Source organism: Nipponia nippon, unplaced genomic scaffold, assembly GCF_047370975.1.
Source record: "Nipponia nippon isolate SJK-2023a ecotype South Korea unplaced genomic scaffold, ASM4737097v1 scaffold_3, whole genome shotgun sequence".
In the NCBI taxonomy this organism is placed as follows: domain Eukaryota; kingdom Metazoa; phylum Chordata; class Aves; order Pelecaniformes; family Threskiornithidae; genus Nipponia; species Nipponia nippon.
In genome coordinates, this window is record NW_028262347.1 from 60,811,526 (window position 1) to 60,838,810 (window position 27,285).

Consider the following 27,285-nt stretch of genomic DNA (forward strand, 5'->3'; position numbering starts at 1 on the left):
AATTAATGTTTTAGAATACTCTAATACTAATACAGTGATGAGTGCCATAGGACAGTCCATGAAGAAATTAATCATTCTGTCTTCAGATCAGAATTTGAATAGTGCACAATAAATAAAGCCTAAGGCCACACTTAACAATGAGGATAATTCAAAATATCAAACATCCGGTCATGCAGTTAGCAGCATCCAGCCATTCTGTGCACTATATGAGGCAGTGGTCCTGTGGTAAGAGACAGCATGCAATTATATCCTGACATCTAGATGCCGAGATGTCGTAAAAACATGCAGACAACTTCATTTTCTAACTTCTGAACATTTGGCTCTGCAGCTTTTTTTTTTTTTTTTTTACTTAACTAGGAAAGAACTGCTGTGAACAAAACCAATAAAAACACCAAGACGAGTTTCTTAAATTCCTCAAAAACACTTTTCTGGTACAGATGAAAGACACAGAAAATATATGCAAAATACGCTCTTTTCCATCATAAACTCCATTTATGAATTCAGGCACAGCTTTGATCTGGGAGCAGCATCTGAGATGCAACCCGAAAATCACTGCAACTTAGGAAAAAGAACATTTCTCAGCTGGTTTCAGCTGTCTCTCCCTTGCTCATCTTTTAACATTTCTCCACTCGACTTCAGGAAAAGCAGCAGAACAAACAGAAAACACCACACCCAACCACCAAGCCATAGAGATTCTTTAGATCTTTAACCATGGCATGGAAATCCTTTTTCCTGTAAAAAGCCTACCCACAGCCTGTGCTGTATTAAACAGCTCTTTTAAGAGACCAAGTGATTAAGCGTGCCTCTCTTCGGGGACAGGGTTTTACTCTGACAGAACAGCTGATACACAAGTTTCAGTTCCAATGACTCCTGCCTGCTGAGGTCAAACTAAAACTCAAGCAGAACCCATCGAAACACCTGTAGCCTCACTGGCTACCACACAGCTTTGCAAAGTTTTATTAACTGCACTGAAATTTTTTTGATATGCTGGAGGTAAGGGGGCAGACCTCACTGAGTTCTTTGCCCCTGTGTCACACGATCCATGGTGACCCACATTAACACAGCTTTACAATACCCCTAATGTTACTATTTAACAGCTCTACAAAATGAATCGTGGAACTTAGGCAATAATATCTATTGATTTACATGACTGAAAAATTATTTCTATAGCTGACAGTTGTCAGAGACCTAACAGAAGAAAATACTGCAGAGAACTTTGTGGGTAATTTAACATGAAACCATTCATACTTTTAAAGTATCCGTGTCTTGCACTGATGTACAAACCTCAGAAAGTTTATCATTAGCTTCATATTCAAATTTTGACGAATATTTTACTTACCTGAGCTTTGATAAACTTCCTGATATTCCTATGAGTTCGGCAGCACTCAGTTAATAAACTGAGAACTGGAGTCAGACCTTCTCTATAGCTGCTTCCCTAAAATAAAACCAAAAACAAATAAAAAATTTTTAAGAGCAAATTTTTCTTTTCAAAACCTATGAACCCTTCAATAAAGTCCTATATGACAGCCAAAACATGAACTTCACATAGATATAAACAAAGACCCAAATATTTATCCTCACACACACACACAAGCAAGTATGCTTCAGATATTCACAGGAATTTGTCCTCAGTTTTGAGGTGTTTCACAATCTAGAAGCAAGAACATCTATATTTGTGCTAAATACTGTCTGAAAGGTTTGTAAGAAGCTTTACATATGTGCACTTTTTGCTTTAATGAAAGAGAACCCTTTTGTGAAGAATGTTTGCAGCCCATACCTTGTCTATTCTCTTCTCCATGAAATCCAGTAAAATTTGAATTGCTCCCATATTCATACCATTGTATTTTATATCTGTTTCCTCTTGGGATGATGGACTAATAAGAACATCCAAGCAAGAAACGGGAATATTGCTTAAGAGGTTGATTGCATTGCTGAAACAGATCATAAAAATTCATTATTCATTTGGAAGCAAGAATTAAGAACAGTACAACTCGCCATAAAACTGTTTGTACAACTGCAACCAAGAAGAGGCCCTGCAACTCAAACAATGCTTTATTTTCTACTCTCTGGGTTTTAAAGAAGGTGGTGTGCATTATCGCCCGAGTGCTGGCTCTTGGAACAAACAAGGAAAAAGAAAGACAAAAGCTCCAAAAGCTATACTGCAGCAGTGCATTATTACTTCCAGCCCCCACAGTATCCTATCCCATAGATAAGGCACAGCTTCCAGCAGCGTCTTGCAGCAGCTGATCTTGCAGGACAGCAGGGGGAACTCTCACATTGATTTGCAGCAGTCAGTTTTTTCCTCCTTGAAACTTAAAACATTTTACAACACTTCCATATTACCATCATTAATGTGACAAAGTGCACCATAGAAAACATTTCCTCCTCTAACAGTGGGGCATGGTGGCAATTTCTCAGGTCCCCTGAAATGTTTTCACTTTTACTTAGCTTGTAGTGTATAGAAAATACAGAAGGCTTTTAACACGCTAAAAAAAGATTCAGGTTCATTTACCAAGCACTACCTTCCAGTAACTAGCAGTCTTTGCCTTCTACAAAGCACAAAGAGAAGCGCTTCCCAAATATCCATTAAGTGATTTAAATCAGACCACAGGGTCCCTCCCTCCTCTTTAATGGAGTAAGATGGAACCTACTTTGCAAGAGTCTCTTGTATGGTACACATCCCTTGAGTTTGCCATCTATCCTGTTCTCATTATACAGACTTGCATTTGTACTCTTCCTGAATATGGGGCTAAATTACACAGATGCTGCAAAAATTAGAATTCTGTCATTATTTACTTGCTGATGCCCAACTGAACTTATAAATGGATATATTCCGAAATACTACAGAACTATTTAGGCTTACATATGCAGATCTCAAAGCTATCAAGGAAACTATGAGCACTGATGCTTCAAGGATTGGCGAAGTGTTCCAAGAATAGAGAAAACTTGTCAAACAACTTCATTTAACACTTTTAATAACATCTACTTACAAGCTGCCCTCAGTTTTTATGTTATTAATACAATTCTAACAAAGAATTAGTAAAAGGGAAAGCAAATCGTGGCAATCAAACATAACAGGACTTCTAACAAATGTGCTGGTTTTGGTCTGATCAGACTGGGTGGCTGTTCCACATTGTGCCATCTCCCTTTTGCTCTTTTAGCAATTGAAATTCAGACAACTTCTACTTTTTGGAAAGCTTGTTTCTTTTTGTTTTGTTTCTAATTCCTGTTTAAGATACATCTTTTATATCATGGAAGTTATTCCTCTCCAATAATTCAGGAATAGTCAGAAACAAAACAGACTGAAATTCAACAAATATTTGGTGGCTTCATGCCTTTCACCAAAAGTTCTCTTTTTACCAGTTTCTTATTAAACAACCAAGTTCCCAAACACCTACAAAATTAATTTTCTGGATCACTGTGTCTGAGCTATTCTTTTCAATAAATGAAGCCCGGCTTTCTGATCTTTGTCACTCCACTGACAGTTTTATTTGTGGTAGAGGAGTGTATGAAATTCTCCAGCTACCAGGAAGTCAGTGACTATGCACAGATCTGCACAATAGTGTTTGCATTCCTACTCCAGGGGGTAGAAATACTGTGTATATTACTCTCCCCTTTTCGGCTTCCTAGAGATCATTAATCACTGGGACATGACATCCACCCACTCATGCTCCCAGCCCCCTCCTGATATGCAAATTCAGAAGCAAAGGCCTATTTAGAGCTGCTGAATGCCTTGATTAAAACCTTGTTAGTGGGCAAAAATGGCACTCACTCTAATATGTGGTGCTTTAAGCTGTTCATATTCAAACGTTGAGTAATGACATGACAGAACCACAATAATGACAACAATACCAGGTACTAAATTAGATAAGATATTTTTATAGGTAACTTCTGCTTATTTATTAGAAATAGAGTCACACTGACAGTACATCACAGCTCAGGGCATGTATCCAACACCTGATGCTCACATAAAATAAATCCTCAACTTACACATTCAGAGCACAAGCGTTCATACAATGTGCTTTAACAGGCTGTCCGAACCCTTCATTTAAGCATCTTGCATTCTGCAGATACACAAACTTAGAGAAGTGCAAGCAATCAGCAGTTCTAAGAAATGTACTTATGCCTCCCTAATGCTTCATAAAGTTCATTCAACACTACTTATAGTTTATTCCATTTTTAACATTATTTTCCTAATTGCCTTACTGATAGGCTCCAGGTGGAAAGCAGAGCGAGAAGTTGCACTCTGCTCTCCCACTCACACCTCATCTCTAGCAATAAAGATTGCACGGTCAGAGTCCAGCATACTGAACAGCCCAAATGACAACACAGCCTCATTTTTTTAGCTATGCTATGTTAGCTATAGACTGCTAACACAAGTTTACTCATTCATTATTGTAGCTGCTATCAGGAATGAAAGTTTTGCTTGATCAAATACATCAGGGGACTGAAGTGGGGCCCTCTGATCCAGGCCCCTGGTCCCTCTGAGGATTTGCAGGGGCATTACTTCTGACTATACCTTTTCTATTCCAGAGCTGCCTTGTGATGAACAGTCTTGGTGGAAAAGTGTATTAAATTATTCAGCTTTTATTGCATCCTGTAGCATTCAAAGACAAAACTCAGGTTCTGCAAGCAGGCTGAAGTATTTGAATCACAAAATTTAAAACCTGTGCAGTGCTCTTCTAGCATGTTAAAAAAAAACCCTCGAGTATGACATAAATCAAGATTGAATACTACATGCAGCAATACTATACTTGCATTCTTTCTTCTATCAGCTTGAGCTAAACAAACCACAGTTAGCTAACAGAGGGAGAAAGTTGTTTTCCCAGCATAACAGAAAGACTGAGGGAGTGCTACACTGAGTCTGATGGAGAAGGGGAAACAACTGCAGTGAGACAAGGCAGTGATAACCATCCCCATTTCTTTTCTGCTTCCCCCTCTCAGAATTATGCAGAATCGTCGCCTTGACTTGGTGTCTCCATAAGGTCCACGTGGGCAGCATCTCTACACAAAATACCCCTTCTGACTGAAAAAAGCAAGGACAGAAATCACACCAATCCTACATGTTCTCCACAGCTGTCTACTTGTATATGTAAAGCCCTTTTTGGATCTCATCTGCAAGTGTTTACAAAAGCTAAAACCAAAAGGACCTGTGTAACATGCATCCTTTTGCAATAGCACAAGATAATTAAATTTTACAGCGTGATATATTTTACAGGGTGATTAGACTAGTCAGATTCCTGGACAAGGGAACAGAACATGTTTTCACGGGAAGAGCATCAGCTGTGTAATAATTCACCAGAATATCAGGCAGTCTTGCTATGTACAAGATCAAATGCTAAAGGCTGATCTCTGTCTTCTTGTAGTTGTTGAATTTATCCAAATCCATTCAATTTTCCCAACAGTGGGGAACTTATTCCCACCAGTCCCTCCCTTAAAGAAGGATGAGAGCGCAAAACACCCACCATAAGCAGCAGCAAAGAGAAAACACTGCCTGCCTTTCAGGACACACTCAGCACTAACTTCAGTCACGGCAACTACTGCAACAGGATCCTACATTATTCCAAACTAGCCTGCACCAACTGAGAAGGGCTCTGAAGTAGGATTTTAGTATTCACCTACTAAGACTGTTGATCTCTAAGGGCTTTCCAAGATTTTAATCAAGTTCATTTAACACTTTCAAGATTGCTGGGTGTGAAAAACTATATCCTTCTTCCCAGAGACTACTGGTTCAGTAGATCGTCAAAAGATCCTACACTTAAGACACACGGACATCTCTGAGGAAGAAAATGGCAACACTAACTTTCATTGCCGAGAGATAACACAGGATAGTGTTTGAAGCTACCGTACTGTCAGGCTCTGTGAACAGCTGACCTACTTGGATAAAAATAAGGCTGTCACGGAAAAAAACCCCAGTAACACTGAACAGAGAACCACCACCTCACTAAAAATACTCTGAATTTTGATCGGATTATTGGCTGCAAATACATAACAAACCGCTGGGTGCAGAACCGAGGAAAAAAAATAAACACACCTAAAACTGCAAGATGATTCACTCATCTTTGAAAAAAAAAAATATTATTACCAGGGAACTGATATTTTTACTTTCAATAAAGCAGCCTAGAACTATTGGAGATAAAATACCAACTTGTTACTTCCATCCCAAACCATCAGAATTGCAAAAGTTACATACAAAAATCTCAAAATGCAGTTCTTCCACCAGCTTCTGTGCAAAACAACAGAAGTTGCATTCCACTTCAATTTGCACTACCCCTAGAACTTCCATATGTATTTTCATCCTCAGTTACATACACACACACAAAAAGATTTCAAAAAGGTCAGCTTCATTATTATTGATCAAAAATAACAATCTTGCCAGCCACTTTCTCTCTGGAACAGCAGACATGCTTAAACAATATTTCAGGCAAACAGCTTTCATCAAAACGACTAATAATATTTTACTCAAAAGTATTAGTTTTCATTGTTTCTCAGCTTTCCACTTTAGATTTTAGGCAAAGCAATTTTTTTCCCTATTTTTTTAAAATAAATAACCTTTTAAAATAGATCGGTTCTGCAATTCTACTAACCTGTGCAACTCTTCAGTTTTGTCTTCAGTAGGGCCCGTGGTTAATAAGCAGTGTCGAAGGATGGCAGCCATGTAACGAAATTGATGAGATTCAGTCTATATAAATATAAATTATGAAGATATTTTTTCATTTTGAAGATTGCAAGTGGGGGTTTCAGGTCACTAGAATAATAAAAATTAAAGATGGAAAATACCTATTAGATCATAACATCCATCCCTATCAATAAAAGGACTGTACCTTAGAGTTCACTGAATGCTTAATGCAATGTAACTGTCATATGCTGGCCTTTTAACTAGGCCTTGTAAAAGTCGCTGGGGACTTTTTTCCAGTTAAATGAACCTTCACTACCAGAAAACCCTGTTACAAGCATTTGCTCAATTCCACACCACTGTTCCTAAGATACCACTACTATCTTCCTCCCTGTATTTACAGCCAGCCGCCTCTTCATCCATTTAGATTACATATGTTCTTCATTTAATTTGCCTCCTCCTCACTTAGACCTTTTGCTGCCAACAGTTTCATTCCCCCACCCAGTCTGTTTCTTTTTCTAATTCACTTGCTTCTGTTCCCTTGATACCTTTTCTCCACTTCGTTAATAACTTCTCTACTCTCAGCAACCTTATTTGCCCTACTTTTGCTCTCCCCAAGCAATTCCCCCTTCCAATCTCCCACCGGACAGCAGCCACACAAAAGTACACCGGTAACTGCAATCATTTAACCGTGTGTATCATCGTCCTCGTCCTTTTTCATTAGCTCTTCTTGGCATCCATCATATGTTCTGGTGTGTTTGACCTAGCACAAAGCGTCCCAACGCACCTTTTGGAAAATCAGCATCCAAATCTGCCAGCTGCACGACCTGTGGCTCTTGTCTGGCTTTGCTACTTTGAAACCATCTCCAGTCATTATATACTGGTGTTTCAAATGGTTCTCTCCCCCTTAGGATGGATCTCATTTAGTTTTCTACTCACATGCCTGACAACTCTACTCTCCTTTTATTTTCCATCCCGTCTACTGTTTGTAATCTCTTCAAGTCCTGCATCTTCAGCCCACTTAATTAACATGCTGTTTACTCTTCTTACAGCTCATTAATATTTCCACAGAGATACTTGCTAAGCAGAACGTCACCTAACACATCTGGCAAACAGTTTACAACTACTAAAGTGCTCTTTATATTAAAGGTTCCTTGCTTTTAGGAACTTCTAGTAAAGAGTTACTACATAAGCTTTATTTCAAAACACAAAATAAGCTGCTTCTGCCCCAGAATATCTTAAATTCTCATCCAAAAAAAAAAAAAAAAAAAAAAAAGGTTACTAACACCAGAATTTCCTCCACTCTGAAAGAAATTTTCCTGACAGTTGCATGCTTGGGCTCTTTGGGGAGGAAAAGTTTTGTGGGACAAAACCTCCCCCATTCCACAGACAGCAGCCACACGAAACCTCATCAGGTAACGCCACGACTGCGTGCCACCTCCCGCCCGCCTTTCTGCGGTAAACTGGGCTTTCCATCTCTCAATATTCCCAGTGTTTTATGAGAGCATACCAACTTCAAGATCCAGATTTCAAGAGCTTACTTCTCAAGAGGTGAACATGTAATATAGCTTCATTTTCCAGCTAAACACCTGACATTATTTCCTCCACACAGAAGAACTTAATCACAAAGATGATACTTCTCCAAACTCTGACCTAGCAAACATTCATATAGCTGTCTTACATGCTTGACTTCGGGTAATTTTTTTCCACTCAAGTTTCTACCTCCAAAACAATCGCTTGCCTATACAAAGAACTTTCTCTGACAACGCTAAAGACATTTTTAATAAAGGTCTAAGTCAGGAATATAAACAAACGGCCCTCACTTTCTTTATATTTCCTTGAAATTCAAAGTATTAGCCTCTCTGATTTTTTCCGCCCACTCACTCAATCTTAAACTTCAGGATTTCTTATTCAGTGTATCCTTGAGACATTAAAACAAAGAATAAGCTTCAGGCTCCTCTCAAGTTTTACATTCCTTAATGTTATGATTAATGTCGCATTTGCTGTTTAGTCCAATGCAGTAAAGAGAACAATTATTTGTCAGTTTTAACTACTGTAAACTTCTGCTTAGCTTTACATGCTGCATAGTTACAAAGCCCAGTGAAAAGTTAACAACACTGTTTTAGAGACAATATGATGTGGACTAAAAAGAAAGATTCCCTATATAATTCTACTACTGTAGCACAGACATATGTTATTCAACAAAAAAGTTACCCTTATCGTTTCTGTTTATAAATTTAGGGATGCAACACATCGGAAGCATATTTGTCTAAGAAAAAAAATAGATCTGAGGTTATAATGAAAAAAACAAATGTTATTCATAAGACGTAACAATGAGAGTGCATTTGGTTCTCGTACTTGACTTCATCTTAAAAGATCACATTTAAGTCCAAACCTGGTGTTTGGAGGATAAGAGATAAAGTTATTAAAAACAGTTGATCATCGTGCCCAGAAAAACAGAAGAAAACCAGGGAGACTTCTCAGCTCTAATTATGACCCTATTGCTATAGTCCACAATCTCCAGAGATGTGGCCATCTGATACACTTACATTAAAAACTTTTTCCTATCCACCTAATTATTAGTGAACAGCATTTATTTTCTTTTGGAAATCTAAGACTCTTATGATATAGTCTTCTTTGCATTTTTTATTTGAAAACGTACAGTTCTAACTTGCATTATATAATCCAAGCTATTCTCCCATGACACAGAAAATATATGGATTAGATTTTTTGCCTAAGTAGTAACAAGAACAAGAGAGTTATTTTGATATTCAAAGCAATGAGCATTAAAGACTCAACATCTCTTGAAAGCCCAAGATCATCAATACATGACACAATTAGAATTCAGACAGAAACATTTTCTCAGACTGATTTTGCATATAGAGAAATTATGATGCAACATTCCAAGAGTGCCTTAGCTGCTATTTTGAAAAATGCAGTCATATTCCATCAAAATTACAGTAGAAAAGGTTAAGTACTAAAATCGTTGCTCTGGGGCTTGGACAACAACTGCCTCTTGTGTATCTACCTGCTGGTTCTGGCTCTTGCAGGCTAAACAAAACAATTTAAAAAACACTTCAGCTGAGCCTTACCTCGCTGTGGACATTCCAGCTGTCAAGCGTTACATTAAAAAGAGCCTTTAGTGCCTCAATGGCACAATCTGTCTCTTGCAAAGACAGAGGAGGCCTGTCACGATCTTCTGCTGCTTTATATTCTTCCGTCCATCTTACACTCAGGGAACTTTCCAAAGCCTGAGTCAAAACTTGCACCCCTTGTAGTTCCTGACGCAACTGCGATCTAATATCTGTGTGTAGAAGCGACAAAAGGAAGAGGAGACGCAAATCAAAGCATTTAATGTCATCAACGAACTGTTGGTCCCTGCATTTTTCCAGAAGATTGCAGAGCATAGCTGCAAGATTCAGTTCCAAACTGAGCTTCTGTGCAACAGCACTATTAAAAATTATGTTACAGAGGCATTTTAAAGCTTCTACTATAACAGGAAATTCAGACACTCTCTCCAAAGGATCTTCCACAGTGTCCAGCTTTGCTAGCCTCATAAGGATCTGCATGTTCCTCTTCGTGGTTACAGGCACTAAAACCTTCTTGTCCCTGGAGAGAATCCGGAGGGCCTCCAGGCAGGCAACTTGACATGAAGTTTTTGTGTCTTTTTCAAGGATGTTTAGAATTCCCTCACACAGTTTCTATGCAAACACAAACAAACAAAAAAGGAACAGTTTAACCATCAAAATACTGGTGGCAATAGGAAACTACTTTTGCTAAGCTTCCATGTAACTTTTGAGTTTTCAGCTGACTTGAGAAACTAGGTATTCTGTATTAGCTCTTCAAAATATAAACTATTGCAAAAGACCCCCAAAGATCATCCAAAGCAGCTTTCCTCATGGATACAGTCCAAATACACCAACATTGGCAAAAGCATTAAGCCAAAATGGCAGATGCTATCCACCATTACCAGTTACGAAGTTTTCTCAGTATCAGGACTAAAAACTTGAGTAGCCAGAGTGACAAGGCTAGAGAGAAGTGAAAGGTTTTAAAAATACATCAAAGTAGAACAGTCACACTGACAGTACCTGCAAAATTATAAGTTGAGGTTGTTTCAGTCAGGAGGCTGGGAGAAAAGAAACCAAACCAAAATAACTGCCACTCAACATACAAGTATTAGTACTCCATGTTTGGTAACAGCTATAATTTGTGTTGCAACTTCTCCCACCTTAAGTAAGATCCTTAGAAATGTTACCTCTGACATAGAAATATAATGCAGTTTTATTGGAAGACTTAGGCTGTAGCAGTTTTACCAAACCAGTAAAACTGCTGCTTTGTCAACACGTTGCTCTTGAAGTTGAAATACTTCACTGATACTTTATACCAACATGACTGCAGGGGTAAACATTAATCATATAAATGCAGCACGAGAAAATACAACACTCCAAGAATCTGCAGCTCAGAACAGTAACCTCTGAATTACAGAAGTAACAGCATTACAGAAGATACAAATAAACTACCAAAGAAGCCAGAGTAGCAATTGAGTTGAATAGCCCTAGTGCATAAGTCTGCTTAGGACCTGAAATTCATATTGTGGTCTCAGGTAGTATATGTCAATAAGAAAGTGATTAAAAAGAAAGTATAGAAACACTAGTAAAGTAAAAAATAGTTCCTGGGGAACGGTCTCTGGAATTGCACGTTTCACCACCACCACAACAAAAAGGTGGGGAGCACAGCAGCCCATCATCCTGACCCAGAGTTCAAAACAGAAGTTCCACTTGGGACATCCAAGTGAGTTTTGTTACTGTGATCACTTACAATTAAAGCCAAAATAATGAAAAAAAAAAGTTAAGTCTAAAGCAAATCTAGAACAGACACTCCAGAAGAATAAGGGAGAAAACAACACAAGTTTTCAACAATGTTAAAAGACAATCTGTAAACAAAGCAGACAGTAGGAACTCACAATATGATTTCTAGTATGCTTGTCCTGGGGTGAAGCCCACCCAAAAGCACCACCCAGGCAACCAAGACCTTGCCTACATCTCCACAGCCCCGACTAGATTAATCCAGTAAGAGTCTGAAAACAAGGAGTGAGCTCCACCTCTTACTATCACACAGGCAACATGAGAAATCTTCATCAGAATATTATAGACACTGCAACAGTATAAAACCCACATTTGACCACCTGTACAGGCATATAGGTACTTACCATGGGAATTTCATAGACAAGTACCTGGAAAAAGATACTCAAGTACAGAGTTTTCAGAGTTCTTCAACATTAACCTAATGCTGCTCCCACAGATCTGTACAACCCCCTGACTTGAGCACAGTATGCTAGACCTGCACTAAATATTTCTGAAGGTGGCATCTTTGAAGTGTTTTTTAAAAAATGCCTAGGAAACAAAAAATGACCAGTCTAGATCCACAGTGAAATTAGCTGGTCACAGCTTACAAGAATTTTGTTTCTATTTTTAAGAGAGTTTTCCATACAATTAACTTTTCTTTGCAAGCTGAAGCAAGAGTCGTGAAGTCTGTTTGGTTTTGAGGAGTAACACAGAACTGAATGGACAGTTCAGAGAGCGCCAGGGAAAGGCCAGTTTATTCTGTTCCCTGTTTAATCACATTTCTATTAGACTTAGCAGTTATAGTCTTCCTCATTGACATCAGCTGCTACAAGGTGGTCTGTAATAATTTACCCAAATTCAACGGCTGGTTCACCAACTGGACCCTCCCTCTCTTCAGGAACTGTGTAGCAGTACCATATTAACAACACAAGAAGCCAAGTTACCAGCCTTCCCCAAACCACGATGCTGAATGAACACTTCAAAGTCATACTGGGCCAGACAGACTGCCTTATCAGTAGATAAATACAGCACAAAAACATATCTGATTTTTCATTAACAGTGCTGAAGGTTGCTTCTAGGACTTCAAATACCAAGAATCACTTCATAAATTATCTGATCCGATCAATATCCACTGAAATTAAGGGGAGTTTCCGCTCATTTTGTTAGCAGCAGAGCCTATACACCTCTTGCATCTGGCGCTCTGGTCTTTAATCTCAGTCAGATAAAAACCTGAACACTCATTTGACTACAAAGAGACCAATCCTCCCAAATTCAGACTGATTTTTTTTTTTTCCCATAAGTTGCGCCCACCTGCTGCTATGGAAGTGCCACTGCAAAATGTCAAAAGCACTGCAGGGGAGATCCCAAAGGGCACCAAACTCCCACTGACTTGCCATGCGAGGTAGAAGACTAACCCTCCCTCCATACGTTTAAAGACTATCCTTGCAATTTAATTAAAGATTATAAAAAACATTATCTCATGGCTTCAAATCTTAGTGAAACGCAGCAACAGAAGATTCTTAACTCTGAATGACTGTACTACAGATAGATACTAAATAGAACACAAGGGGGGGTTTTCTGAGATTTAGTAACCTACTTACAACTTAAAAAAAACAAACCATTGGTGTGCTTGTAAGGTGCTTCATTTCCTACATGTTCGTGACGCCTCGGCTGTGTAAAAGATTTCACAATATAAGTAAGGCTAGGATTTATTTTTAAAAGCACTAATTACACAGTCTTATGCATACTATATTAACAACTAAGCCATCACGCACTTAAGAACAGGTCACTAAGCTTCCTAGCCATTACAGCAAAATAAAATTTTTTTAAGATGTAAGACTCACATAAGTGAAAAAAAGGTAGGAACTGCTGACAAAGCTCTCTGAAGTTAGGCCTTGGTGAGCCATCAAGAGTGATTTTAAAGGAACCAGCATCCAGTTACGAAACTGCCACTTGCAATACTGCTGAAATCCGTGACAGTGAACCACTGCTGGATGATCTCAAATGCCAATAGTTGCTTAGGGAAAAACAGACCATCTAATTATAGTTGAAGAGTCATCCATGGGAAGTTTTGAAGCAAGGAAACAAAATTCCTCCTATTAGGAAACTGCCTTGGAGACAACTAAAACCAAATGCCATACAGCACATTTTCTGCTTTCTCCTTGACGGTGTGAGGGTAGTGATGCACAGAGAGAAGAGAAACAGGAAAGGATGTGACCACAAAAGCACTATTACCCTTTTCATTTTCTTTAGGTAGTGCTTTTTCTACTGCCCTGTAGGCCATTAACATGGCGTAAACTAAGGGGCACAGATATTATTTATTTGGTTGGAAATGAAAGCAAGTGAAAGAATTCAGACAGTAAGGTACCTCCCCTTTCACAAAATATATGATGATTGTCCTAGTTTCAGCATTTTATTGCTATCCCCTAAAATACTGTACGAATTTAACATTTATTTTTTTGAGTTCTACCCTTTCAACATTCAGAAGGGAGTTAGACTTTCATCATTTGTGCTACAGTAAGAAGTGTTTTTCATATACTTTTCCACAGAATCAAGGCAGTTTCTAGTCTTTTAAAACTTTTTTAAAATTGTAAAATACATTCACCACTTTAAAATTCAAGAATTCTCAGCTTTCGTGCTAACAGTAAGGTTAAGGCAGAGCAATACACACCATTCCTTTTGTCTATGCTGTAGTGTAACAGTAAAACATTTTAAAATTTTATTGTGTGTTAAACAGAAAGCCCAGAAACACCAATTTGTCATCTTGTGTTGACGAGTAAAATATTAATCCATTTTGGTCCTTTATCCTGATAGCATAAACACTTGATGCTGAGAAGCAACATGGTCCTGTAGAAAAAGCAATATCCTGAGATACAAGAGACCCGCATTTTCTTCCTTGCTCAGCCACAGACCTAGTGTGTGGCTTGGGGCAAAAAGGTATCATCTCTTTACTTCCATTTTTTTTTGCTGTCTTTGTTTACAGGCTAATTAAATTGGGGGGAGGGAAGGTGGGGGAGAGGAGAGGGGAGCACTGTAAGTGCTTATTAGCAGGTGCTTTTATTTTCCGGGCTCAACCTCAGCTGGGGATGCTAGGTACTTGTGAAAAATATGGTACTTCACGATCTTGCTCTTTGGTCCTGGGGTGCCTGCATGTGAGGTCCTTTTCCACCTCCTCTGTTTGTGTTTGAAGATGCTTAGAAAGCACACTTGACCTATATTCACTTTTTTCAATTCACAGACCACTAAACTTTGGCGACATTATGTCAGCTGCATTTACTGTAGCTTCTCAACACCAGAGTAATAAATGTCTTCGTGAGAAAAGGAGACAATTTCCCTTTATTTGCTTCTTCCTCTTTGGCAAATAATTCTCTTTACTTATACTGGCCTTTGGATTACAACAGGAACACGAGAATATAGTCTCCATTCTGCAAGTATTCAAATCCAAGCAAACACCACTGCTTCAGTGAATATAGCATTTAATTTAGACACAGATTATTCAATGCTAGAGAAGCTGCAATTCAAAGGCGAACAACAAAAGTTCTGCTAAACATTACAGAAAGAGTGCATACTTTATCTCTTCTTTCCTGCACCTTTATTTTTGAATTATGCCATAGATGCTGTAAGTACCAGGAGAGGCACGCTTCTCAGCAATCAAGTTTAAATTTAAACAACGGAAAAAGAAAAACAACCTGTTGTCAAATTGACTTGGAAATACACGTTGCTCCCATTTTGCACTTTCCTCAGTGACAGAGCATATTAGTAACAAAATTGCCAGAAAAGTCCATCAAGAACAGAAATTCTACAACAGCAGAACACAGGAGGTGTGCTTAGTTTTGTATCACCTTCACTCATTTCTCAAGATCAATGTTCTTAAGACTTCTTTGTATATTCCAAGGCATAAATACATCCACCTTGATGGAACAGCAATAAGCAATATGAATATGTCAGACTTATGAAATTCTTACTACACTGGTTAGGCTTAACTTAAACAAAAATCAAGCTTTTTAAAGAACAGCCCACAAAAATCAAATAACTCCTCCCCACTCTTCTTTAATAGCTGGGAAAGAAAAGTCACAGACCTAACAGTGAGTGCTTGCTCACTCTTGTAGCATGGGTGAACCAGAAACCGCCATGTCTTTGGCCTCCTCCAGTATTAGGTGCCAGAGCACATCATTTATTTAGGAGAATGGGAACATCATAAGTGGTACCAGGTCATGCTTTCCTTCTCCTGCACTGGCTTAAGTCCCTCTAGTTCACTTTGTCTTCTGACCCATGTTTTTCATCATTTTCAAATTTCAATTTTAATTAAATTATCTCTAGGGGTTCAAGAGAAGTACGTTCTTAATTTAATTCAACCTAGTTCTGCAGCTGTTCAGTGGTGAGAATGGTTAATGAAATCAACTGTAGTGCCAAACACAAAGTTCACAGGGAACTGTAGTTGCCCAACAGGTTCAGAGTCACAGAAATGTGAAATTCTGCATAGCTGCACTCTCAGCAGCCCTCCTTGCCCTCCCCACTGAACAGGGAGAGAGAGAACCCTTTATAACCTCTGTAACCCAGTGGTGAAAGCGTTTTAAAAGGAGAGGTGGGTTTCACTGGCTTGACATAAACCAGTTAAGTTGGGTTTTTTGTTGTTTTTTTTACATCTCTTAAGAGATGTAAAAACTGAAAAATGCTGGATGGAAGTGGGCAGGACCAGAGGGAATTAGAACAAACGCTTAGTATTAATGAAGGATACTTAGTAACTTTTCTTCTCTTACAGACTGGTAGTCCCTAAGGGGTTTCAGTAAGGTCAGAACAATAACAACAACAATTAATACTAAGATACCACACAGTGCGCCCACAGGAGTGCTTGAGCTTGATATTTTTATAGGACACTCACTAACAGACTTTAAAAGCTTGCAACGAAGTTACTGGGAGGAGAAAAGTTCCGTGCCTTTGTGGCTGCAGGAACCTTCAGACCTCCCAGAAGTGTCACAGTGTCACCAGCACTATCTAATAACGAGGTTCTTCTGAGATTTAGAGCATGACAGCATCTTGCTCCGTCAACATACTTCACTGCTTCCATCCTTCCAAAGTTCAAATATGGTACAGTCCACAGCCTTAAGGAATCTCCCCACATCATTAATTTAATTAGGAGAGAAAGTCCCACAATACATTTGATATGATTTACCACCATCTATTTCAACACCTTTAAAACATTCAGCAATGCAGGGGAAAAGATTGTGTTGGTGATTATCTTCCCACTAAAGGAGGCCTTGAATTTTAGATTGATTATGTTCAAATTGAACCTGAACAATAAATCAAGAAGACTGATCTCAAACTTTAAAGATTTATATTACAGGACTGACCTAACACAGTAAGCTAGAGCCAGTAGAGTAGAAATCAGATGTTGTAAGTACTGCAAAAGGTGAAACAGACAAAACATAAGGAGTTGAAGAGGAAATATGTCAATCATGAAGACCCTACCATTTCAGGTAAGAATATGGCTTATGAGTAATATTCTTACATTTGGCTGCTGCTTCCTGTTTTCTCCCTTCCTCCCCCAAACTCAGCATCTTCATCCAATTTAGAAAGTCAGTCTTACTTGCTGTCTTGGACAGATTTACTTTTTCTGTTATATCACCTAGGCAAACAGTGCTGTAGCTCCTTCCAGCTGTGGAATGCCATGGCTACCTAAGGAATCAGTACTGACAGAGGTTTCTAGGACACAAACAGTGCTGTGATTTTCTTACCATTTTAAGTCTGTAAACAGGACAAATGTGTTGCTACTTCAGAAGCAGGATTTGGACCCATCAAGGTATAAATAATGGAGAACAAAGCTATTTACTGAAGAGAATGTGGTTCTAAAAAAAAAAAAAAACAACTTTGTTTTGTATTAGGACATGCGAGGCTTGAGCTGAAGTGCCTGCTGTGCCACATGGAGAGGGAGACACTCCGCCTGACACCTCTCTCCAAGGTGACTGCCCAGTCAAGTTACCAGATACTTGTTTTCTGGAGTTGATTCCAGCACAGACCTAAAGAACCAACTGTTTGTGTCAACCATGCCATGCTGCTGTGAAGTGTTGCCGTTCTGAAGACTCAACCTTTTCCAGCAAAACACTGTCAAGAACTTCTTGGCTAGTTGAGACAAATAGTTTAGATTTTTACGAGCTGGTTAAGCTCCTCTGAAGCAACCACACCGCCTTAATTCCAGCTGCTATTCCAGAACCCATTTACCTCTAGTTCGCAATTTCTCTCCTGTTTACACACACAAACTGAAAAGCGGCTTTCATAAATTTGTATTTTTTATTAGTATGTAACAAGCAAAGAAGGAATGGCACCTTGATCTGCCTGGTATCTGAGTAGATCTTACAGTACAACATAGGTTGCCAACTGATTTATATCCATAGCACCCAACACATAGGCCAATGAAGACACATACATCATTAAACAGAACCACCAGGACAAGTAACAGCTCGCATTACAATCTTGTGTTTTTTATCATCCTGTGATGTATGAAAGTCCTGTGGCTATGTCCAGATAGACAAGCTTGATAGCATTACCTCTCCTCCTGCCTTCTAGAGGACACAACCTACTTTCCTCCTGGAGTTCAGTATTACAAACTCACTGCTGATTCAGCTAGTTTACAGCCTAAAGCATCATGATTTGATAGCCATATTACAGCAGAACAACTTTTGCTGTCCGATTTACCCAGCTTCTATAGTCAAGCCATAGTTTTGACCTTTGTCTTTCATATTTTACAGCATGTCACTGTTGTATACGCGTTGCCCTCTCCCTAACAGTATCCAGCCTAGAAAACTGTAAAGCCCAGTTACGCCTGCGTTACAATACAACTACACTATAGACACAACCTTGCTGTAATTCTAAGGTCATGGCTGAAGCAGTGTGGTGAAGCAGAGAAAAAAAACTTGTGTTGCTACTGTTGATCTTTTACTTGCATTCTTGCATAGACACGAATGACTGACAAGAAAGTCTGTGAGGCTTGCCGGAGTAAATAACTAAAAGAAAATTTACTCCTATGCATAAACAAACCCAATTTGTTTACTCCTATGCCTGAACAAACCCAAACTGCAGCAAGAGACTGGTAAGAAGCGTGTATTGCATTCATCAGGTTATGTGGCAAATTTCCAATAGCACCAGAAACCAAAGACAAAATCCTGAAGTCCCTCTGTATTTGCCCCCATATCTGAACTTCAAGTCTACTACGTGACTTCATTACGGATCGTGACCCTTTGTCTGAACTCTCTTTCATTGCAATCATTCTGAGCTAATAGCAGCAGAAGTGCACATCCTGTCAACTCAAGCGTATTTTGGTATTACTAAACAAAAAAGGGAACTTGTTTCTATATGAGGCTATATCATGAAGTCTTTGAGCAACCCCCATTAATTTTGGGGATAATTCCAGTAGTTTGCTCTTAGCAAGAGCATGGTACCATTCTACCTTTCAATTTAAAGCATTTTTATTTTTACCTTAACTGAAGGACAAAACGAGAACGTTGAATGTTTTACAGACACTAAGGATATTGAGCAAATATACAGATTAAAAAGGACACACATAGTCCTGTCACCACATTACTGAACGTCAGCTTCAAGTAAAGCCACAGATAAAGCCAAATATTTAATAATTGTATGTAGGTCTTTTGAAGCTTTAGGACCATAGAATTTTCAGTGGCATCTGTTCAGAGGTGTGTTTTTCTTATCTACTTCCCAAGAACCATGAGGGCAGATTCAGGAACAAAAACACCCCACAGCTTTTGATTATCAAGTATGTGCACACAAAAGCTGCCTTTATAAAAGTGACTCACATCACATATGATTAACATATTTTCCAGTAAGGAAGTAATGCTATGAAATGCAATTTTAAAAAATTTTAAGGTTTTTTTTTTTTTTTAGAATAAAAAATTGTTAAGCAGAATTGTTAAGTCTGCTTACTGTCCTAAACACTCCTTGATGAGCTTTGTTCAGCTTTAAGTTAATGTCACAGAAAGAACAATAATTTGCCCAGAAAATGTGTCAAGAACTTAACCAATTAAGTAATAATTCTATCAAGGATTTTCAGAATACTTCTTAGCAAGACAGAAGCCACAACCAACTACAGCAACAGGCTTAAAACATTGAATAAAACATTATTCAACTGTATGTACACCTCTAAACCGTTCAGCTCACAAAACTATAGAACATACTTAAGTGTTTGTCATACTGGCTATTGCTCAACTACAGCTTTAAACACTGATTCAAATTCCCATATCCTATAATAAATTAAATGTATTTTCCATAAAAACCCTGTTTTAACATATATCTGTTTTAAACATATATATGTTTTAACATATATCTAAATCCCAGTCACGAAAGCTACATGTATCAGCTGGGGAGGAGAGGGTGAAAGAATCTCATGAAGTCTGTAACAGCTGTTCTGTAAGATATAAAAAGGAAAGCAGGGAAAGATGTTTTCAGAGAGCTCCCAGGACTGTAAACCAAACCTATTCTAAAGGAAGACTGGGGAAGGCTTCTAGGCCACATTCCTGGTTTTATTTTGCTTTGATTTATGAGAGACAACAGCAATATATACCGCAAGTTTTATGTAACTCGCACTGTGACTTTTGTGCTGAACTGCATACTTGCACACAAGAGTGAAGTCAAGCTAAGAGGTCTTCAAGTCACCTGTGTAATAAACAACTGCCACTTATGTTTACCATACACATAACTGATCATTTTGTAAATGCAAAGAACAGAGTCTTATCCCACCTGTTTCTACCAGAAAGAGACTTAAGACCTGAAAATATTTAGGTTTTGCACAGAATCATGGAATGAACTGACATGTGTCTAATATGAGACAAGCTATCCTTGCAGGAATGTTGCAATTCTGATTTCAAGCTTTGCGTTTATTTCAGAAATAGAGGAAACATGCAGTCTCATTCACTAATGAATATTTTCTGAATAAATATGCAAATCAGCCCAAAAACTAATTAGAGAAAAGAAAGGAAGGGTCTTGTCATTCCATATTATGCCATAAAAATAACAGAAAAAAAATAAAAATCAAGGGCAGCCCAAGCTTTAAATGCGAGGCTGTGGATGGGTCTGAAGGGACCTGTTAAGCCCTGACACACCTGTACAGCTCCATGCTATAACACACAAACATTTCCCATCTTTTGAACCTGGCATGCACAGTACACATTCTGATTACAGCTACCTTTGGATTAACAGGCTTCTGTAGCTTTGTCTCCCTTACAGCTCCATAGCTTTCTTCTGTACTTATCCCTTCATCTTAATCTCTAATATTCTCTAAGTATCTAACACAGACAAGAAATTGCTATCTGCTGAGAGGAGGAGAAAAGCAAAAATGCACTGCAAAATGTTTATCCCAGATCCGGAAGAAGAGTATCTTTATTCCCCCATCCCAAATCTGTACCCAACAACATTATTTATAGGCTTTTCTGTTACTACTTTTATTCAAGACAGGGCTTTTTGTTAGGCAGATTTGTTTTTCAGAAAAAAGGGAGAATCGGTACTTGTCATGTCTATTGCACTAAAGAAACAAAATTGAAAACAGAAGTTTGTAATCACTAATTGCACCTGTTCACAATAACAGATAAGTTAAGAGACTGCTCTTCCTTTGTTATACTTTGAACCAGAGCAGGTATGCAGCTCGATAGTCTATTTTACCTACCTTTCTTTTGTCTTCATCTGCTGGATCAAATCTGAAAATGGCCCGATTCTGTAAGAAAAGAGAAGAGTTTGCATGTTACATGAACATCAGTTGCCAAGTACGTAATACCTGCAAAACTGTTATAAAACTTTAGGAGTCTGGTTGAAAGCAGCCTCAGATAATGAGGCCATAACCATGTCAATTCATGTCCTTTCCCATTCTACCCAACAGCAAGAGCTTCAGTAAGTGGCTCCAACTAATGATTTCACCATTACCTCACTACTGGTGCAGAGAAAGCCTTGACCCATGGGCTGTGTTTCTGACACGAGTTAGCAACTTCACACATGGCACTTTACAAGGTGAAAACCATTAGCTATCGTCTTGTGTCTAACAATGAGTACTTATTTCCTGTTAAACACTTCAAATAGTAATTGAGTCTAGTTCTATGTTAGTATCCTGAAGCATGTTACTAGTGAAATACTACTCATACGACACAAAGTTTATTCTGCCAGTCAAAGAAAACAGCAGTAATACCAAAGAGGTATTTTAATGACATTTTAAAACTTCCAAGCTAAATGATTAAGCATAATGAACAACTTCTAAAAAAATAATAATCTCCATTTCTATTATTTCTAATATACAACTTGCTACATGATGCAAGTGACTGAAAAACAAAAGCGACCCTCCATAGCATGTTAGTGGCCCCTTACCTTACATGACACAAGCTCACAATTACACAGGAAGGCCCTGGACATCTACCCTACCATCAAGGGTTACCAGTATCAGTTAGATCCTTGAGGATGGTAGGAAAAGAATTCCTTTCCTTTCTCTTACAGGGCTCCCAATAACACTATTGAACAACACAAGTTCAGCAAGATGCCAGCCAAAAGCAGGTGAACATTAACTGATGAGCAATTAACCAAGAGAAGGCAACCTTTGCATTTGCACATGAACATTTTCGGAATTTTACAAAAGAACTGTAGGGACAGTAAGCGGTATAAGCACTGGAGGAACAGAGATTTGGAATAATCATTGCAAACGGGACAGCATAGAGTAACAAGAACAGACCTATTAACTTCTCTCATTATAGTTATTCTACAACCACCTGCACCTTAGAACTACACTTAATCCATCCTTTCTCTTTAATTAAAGCATATTTAGCTTTTTCCAAATAATAAATCTGAAGAAACCTAAAGCCCAGAAGAGGCACGGGTAACGATCTGGAACCTGAAGTACTGTGCCCAGTCTTTGCTGGCCCACAGGCAACATATCTGAGCGAGTAACACTTTGCACAGAGAGAGAGATGTAAGGAAATATTAAGGCAAACGTCTTAACAAGAAACACAGTAAGAGAAATGTCATATTGAGACAGTACTAAAAGATTTCAATCCCACTTCAAAAGCATTATTTAGCTACACACGTAACTCCAAGACTTCACTCAAAGACTTGAAATGCCAGAAGAGAAACCACACCAGCTCTCACTCTGTCCTTGAGAATTCAACTTATGCCTAAATAATTCATCTGAGGAAGCTGCTGAGAAGGCATAAAATCCAGTATAGCAAAATTAAGAAACTATGTTTGTGTGCACTTTTTGACTGAACACATTTAACAAAGGGTCATTTTCAAGAGTAAAGACAGGAGATAAAAGGTTCCCACAGTCAGAATCCTTCCTCTGTACCTTAAAGGTCAGTAAGTTAAAAGTTAGATGTGTCTAATGAACTCTAGACCTACCAATCCTTCAGAAAAAGTGTCCTGCAACTGCATCAACCTCTACATTTGAATTTCACGTGCACAAAGGCAGCCTACGTCAAGACTGTTGCTCAAGCTTCTTCTAGAAGCTCAAGTTTGAGTGAAGATATCAGTTATTGCCATTGTTAGACTTAAAACATATTGCACATGAAGACAGCAAACTTCAAGCCATCCCTTGAAGGCTGAAGAATAACTGTACATCAATCCACATTCATTTGGCTTCTTCCCTAATCACAGAGGTAGGAATCTTTAACTAAAAACATGCATGTTTGTTCCTGTAACAGATTCCTAAATTTCCACAGACACATAGTTCAACACAACTCCATTTGAATTACATCCAAAGCCAAATGCCGAGTCAGTACCAGCTTCAGGGACTTGTGTGCCAGTCACAGAAGTGTCTACACAAAGGACAGACACCTGATGGGTTGAGATGTGATCTTTAGAAATGGACTATACTGCTTTACTGAAATCTAGGTGTCAAAATGTCCCTATCAGAGAAGGGGTGGGGAAACCCACTTAACATCTAGCTTCACGCCAGTTTCTACTTCCCAACATCACCAGAAAACCCCTCCACTTCTTGGCTTAGCATACACATATCACACTGTAATGGCAGTAGACACTAGGTACTGTTTAATACTCATCAGCATTAAAACTCAACCTGTTATAACCCTGCTTTTAGCTGTCTCCCCTTTTCCTTTTGCTTGGCCAGAAACGCAGAAAAATCAAGTGAGGTTTGGCCACCCATTTTACACGCGCCAGCTACTCCTCTGCACGCTGACAGGGTCCCCGCCGAAGCGGCGCGAAGGCCCCTCTCTTCCCCCAGGCCAGCTGGACCTGGCGACCAAGGACTGCCCGCAAAGGGCAGCGCCGCGGGCAGGCGGGCAGGTACGCGCTGCTGTTATCCAAGAGGCTTCAGCGTTATTCTGTCCAGCTTCCTCCAAGAGGCATAGACAGGTTAAGAGAGCTTTGAGGCAAACTTACGCTGCGGAATAGCTCTTTTTACAGCTTGATCACCAATAACCCGCTATGCTACACGTCAGGCTCGTAAAGCAGAGACAAAGCAGAGGGCACGGGGGGCCAAGCCTGGCAACGGGCTTGACCTGCCCGCCATACCGCCGGCTTCGTGCTCCCGGGAAAGCCTGCTTTCCCCCAGGCGCTGCCCGCCCTCACCACCCCGGCGCTGCCGCGGCGCCCCGCACAGCCTGCGGCCGCAGAGCACACGGGAAGCGCAGGGGACGCGGGCCGGCCACACGGGGCAGGCCGCCCCGGCGCCGCCAGCTGAGGGAAGGGCAGCAGAAGCGGTGGCGGCAGGGGACCGGCCGCGGAGCCGAGCCCGTGGGGCAGCGGCCGGAGCTCCGGCAGGCCGGGGGAGCGGGACCCCCGCGGCCCGGTGCCGGCGGTGCTGCCGAGAGCGGGGCGGGGCGGCGGCCCCGGCGGGGCGGGGGGGGCGGAGGCGGAGGGGCCGGCTCGCCCCGCGGGGGGAGAGGGAGGACGCCCGCCCTCCCCAACGGCCCGTTACCTCCTCGTTGTACCGCGCCAGGACCCGCTCCACGGCGTCGGCGCCCGCGCGCCCCTCCACGGCCTCCAGCACCGCGCCCAGCTCCATGCCCGCTGCCCGCGGACCGCCGCCTGCCCTGCCCTGCCCTGCCCTGCCCTGCCCCGCTCCGCTCCGCCGGCAGCGGCCGCCGCCCCGCCGCGCCCTGACCTCCTACCCCGCGCCCCCGTGACGCGACGTGACGCAACGCTCCCCTTGGAAACCGCCCGGATTGGCAGGCAGCGCTCGCGCGCTATTGGCTGGAGGCGGCTGCCGCGTGCACCTCCGAGCCCTCCTATTGGCTGCCCTCCCGCCCAGTCCCGCCGGCAGGAGAACGCGGCGAGGGGACTACAGCTCCCAGCATGCCAAGCGAGGCGGCACTGCCGTGTGCGGCGGGGCCTGCGGGCCGCTGTGCCGCGGGGCACGATGGGTGCTGTAGTCCGCGCCGGGCCGCCCTGACCGACGCCGGGCGAGAAGGGCGGTGGAGCGGGCTGAGGGCTGAGGGTTCGACTCCCGAGCGGCCACCGCCGGCCGGGAGAGTGCCCTCGGGTTGCCTAGCGGCACAAAACACACCCGACACAGGCCCTCCTCCTTGGGCTTTGCTGTAACGTCTGGCAGCAAAACAAAACCCTTTTTCTCAAGTCCAAGTGGGGAGGGTACGCGAAAATGCTCCATTTCCATTCGGAGACGAAACTGCCTCTCTGAGGGACGTCATGGCTGCCTTCCCCAAACCGCCCGTATATCCTTTCACAGAGGGGTCAATATACTTTTCGGAGGGTGTTGATGTGGGTGCGAGAGACCGGGGGGGGGTGGTGCAGAGCGGAGGTGCCGCTGCCGTGGTTTTTGCGGGAGGGGAGGGTGGGCCGCACTGGCCCGGCCGGCCGAGAGCCGGCGGTGACCGAGCAAAGGTGAGCTATGCCGCGGAAGACCTCCCCAAGGCCTTACATTTAAACTACAGCTGAGACGATACGTAGTACTTCCATACTCAGGGTGCCCTATAATCAAAATTCGCTGTCCAGCTAGCAGAAGACGATATATCAAAGTTACCAAAAAAAAAACACGCTAGTGAAACTTCAGAGGGAGCTGCAGTCCTTGAAGTATTTATAAATTCAGCAGCAATTCAAGGAGGTACTCCGTGGTCATGAAGAGAAACCTTTCATCTCACAAACGATCGGCTCCATGGCGGAAAATACCAGAGGGGCGGGGAGGTTTCATCTGCGGATGGACGGCGGCCCCAAAGCGCGCTGAAGGTGCTAAGACGGGTTGGTGTATGCCTGTGTGTGTTCGGCCCAACCTGGGCTCTGAATTTTCTGGTTAGGGGTTTCTTGCCACAATGGGTTGAACTGAGATACAAAACCAGAACGACGTGGTCGCTGGCCTGCAAGGAGCAACAAAATCCAGCCCACAGTACATAACCATTTTGTCTGAGTCAAGTCCATGTGTGTATTAATGCAGCTTTTGAGAGAAACCCAGTAAAAATAATCCTTTGCTTGTTTGATTTACAAGTCTATAACAAAGCGTAAGCCTGCTTATGTTTACTTCACAGCACAGCTAAACACTCATTTTACTTGTACATTGCCAATGAAATTTTTTGTTTAAATTAAAAAAAAACCTAAAAAATAAAGACTAGAAAACTGTTGCTGCCCTTTAAAGGCACATTGTTATTCATCATCAGTGCGTTTTAGTTTCCACTTTAGGTAGCATATGAAGGATTAGGATTTCAATGAAAGAGGGGGACAGAATAAATTGCATCCTCTACCAAAGAACTGCCAAACCTTTTCAGATGGGTGCATACCATGAGCCCTTCCCATGTTAGTCAGCTTTATCTAAACCTTCCAAAGCAATGTCTGCCCCTGAATTTCATGGGTTTCAGGGTCAGTCACAACAGAATTGTGGGGCTGGGGAGGTCAGAGGCCATTTTTGTCAAAGGGTAGTGACCTTAGCAGCAAGAGGTAGCCTGACAAAAACAGGATTCATGCTAGTGAATGGAGTTCTCACTGCTCTTCCCCCGCTGAGTCTTTTTTCTACCTGGTAATGAAAAATCTTGAAGAATTGTAATGGATTTTTATATGCATGCTTACATACGTGTTTGTGTGTGTGTATACGACTATTCAAAAATATTATATATGTTACATTAGTTATGCTATAATACATAATATTACAATATACTATATTGTTTGTTACATCTATCTTTTGTTATATGTTTTAGCCCATGAAAAAGATCACACTTTTAATAAAATGTTTATTTGTTGTGAGAAGAGAGGAGAAAGACAGAAAGTGAGCAAGAAAAAAGAAAAAGAAGAAAAAATAAACAAGAAAAAAAACAAGAAAAAAGAAAAAGAAAAAAGAAATAGAAAAAATAAAAGGAAAAAAGAAAAAAGAAAGGAAGAAAAAGTGAAAATGAGATTGAATATTTTGGCATGTGGTATAAAAGCTTCTTCAGAAAGATTTGTGTAGTCACATATTCACTTTATATACACATAAATACGTGGCTAGGCAAGAAACAGCAGTTTCAGTTACCACGGTCAAGGGAAGGGCTTAATTAATAGGCTGCAGGCTCTGACTCAGGAGGTTTGGCAATTTGTACTAGGATGATTTAAGAGATTCCTGCCCCTAACTAGCCATTCTACCAGAGGTTATCATCCTCTCATGAGCCGCTGCACTTCACAGCCTGGTGTATACCACTGTGACCTGAGAGCTGTGGCAGGTTATATTAATATGGTGGGTTCTGACCTGTGGTGGTCAAGGAGGGGGCCTGCTTTCCCTTGCAGCGCTTCTGGTGCAGATGGTGATGGTGACCTCTGTAGAGCTGTGTTCGGTAGTCTATATATTGCTCCCCATGAATGTCCGTCCAGTTTAAATTTCAAAGCCTTCATCAGGAAGCAGTTCAAAGG

General features: G+C 40.8%; 1 protein-coding gene across 1 annotated transcript in view; it reads right to left on the reverse strand.

The window, feature by feature from the left end:
* Positions 1–24,536, reverse strand: part of RIC8B (RIC8 guanine nucleotide exchange factor B) — a 37,541-nt gene extending 13,005 nt beyond the window's left edge. The window contains exons 1-6 of the mRNA XM_087766647.1: positions 24,377–24,536; positions 21,131–21,178; positions 9,709–10,317; positions 6,588–6,682; positions 1,778–1,931; positions 1,340–1,435 (exon numbers count right to left, since the gene is read on the reverse strand). Coding sequence (XP_087622773.1) covers positions 1,340–1,435; positions 1,778–1,931; positions 6,588–6,682; positions 9,709–10,317; positions 21,131–21,178; positions 24,377–24,463 — 1,089 coding nt within the window. The 5' untranslated portion in view covers positions 24,464–24,536. The remainder of the gene's footprint in view (positions 1–1,339; positions 1,436–1,777; positions 1,932–6,587; positions 6,683–9,708; positions 10,318–21,130; positions 21,179–24,376) is intronic.
* Between the last annotated feature and the right edge of the window lie 2,749 nt (positions 24,537–27,285).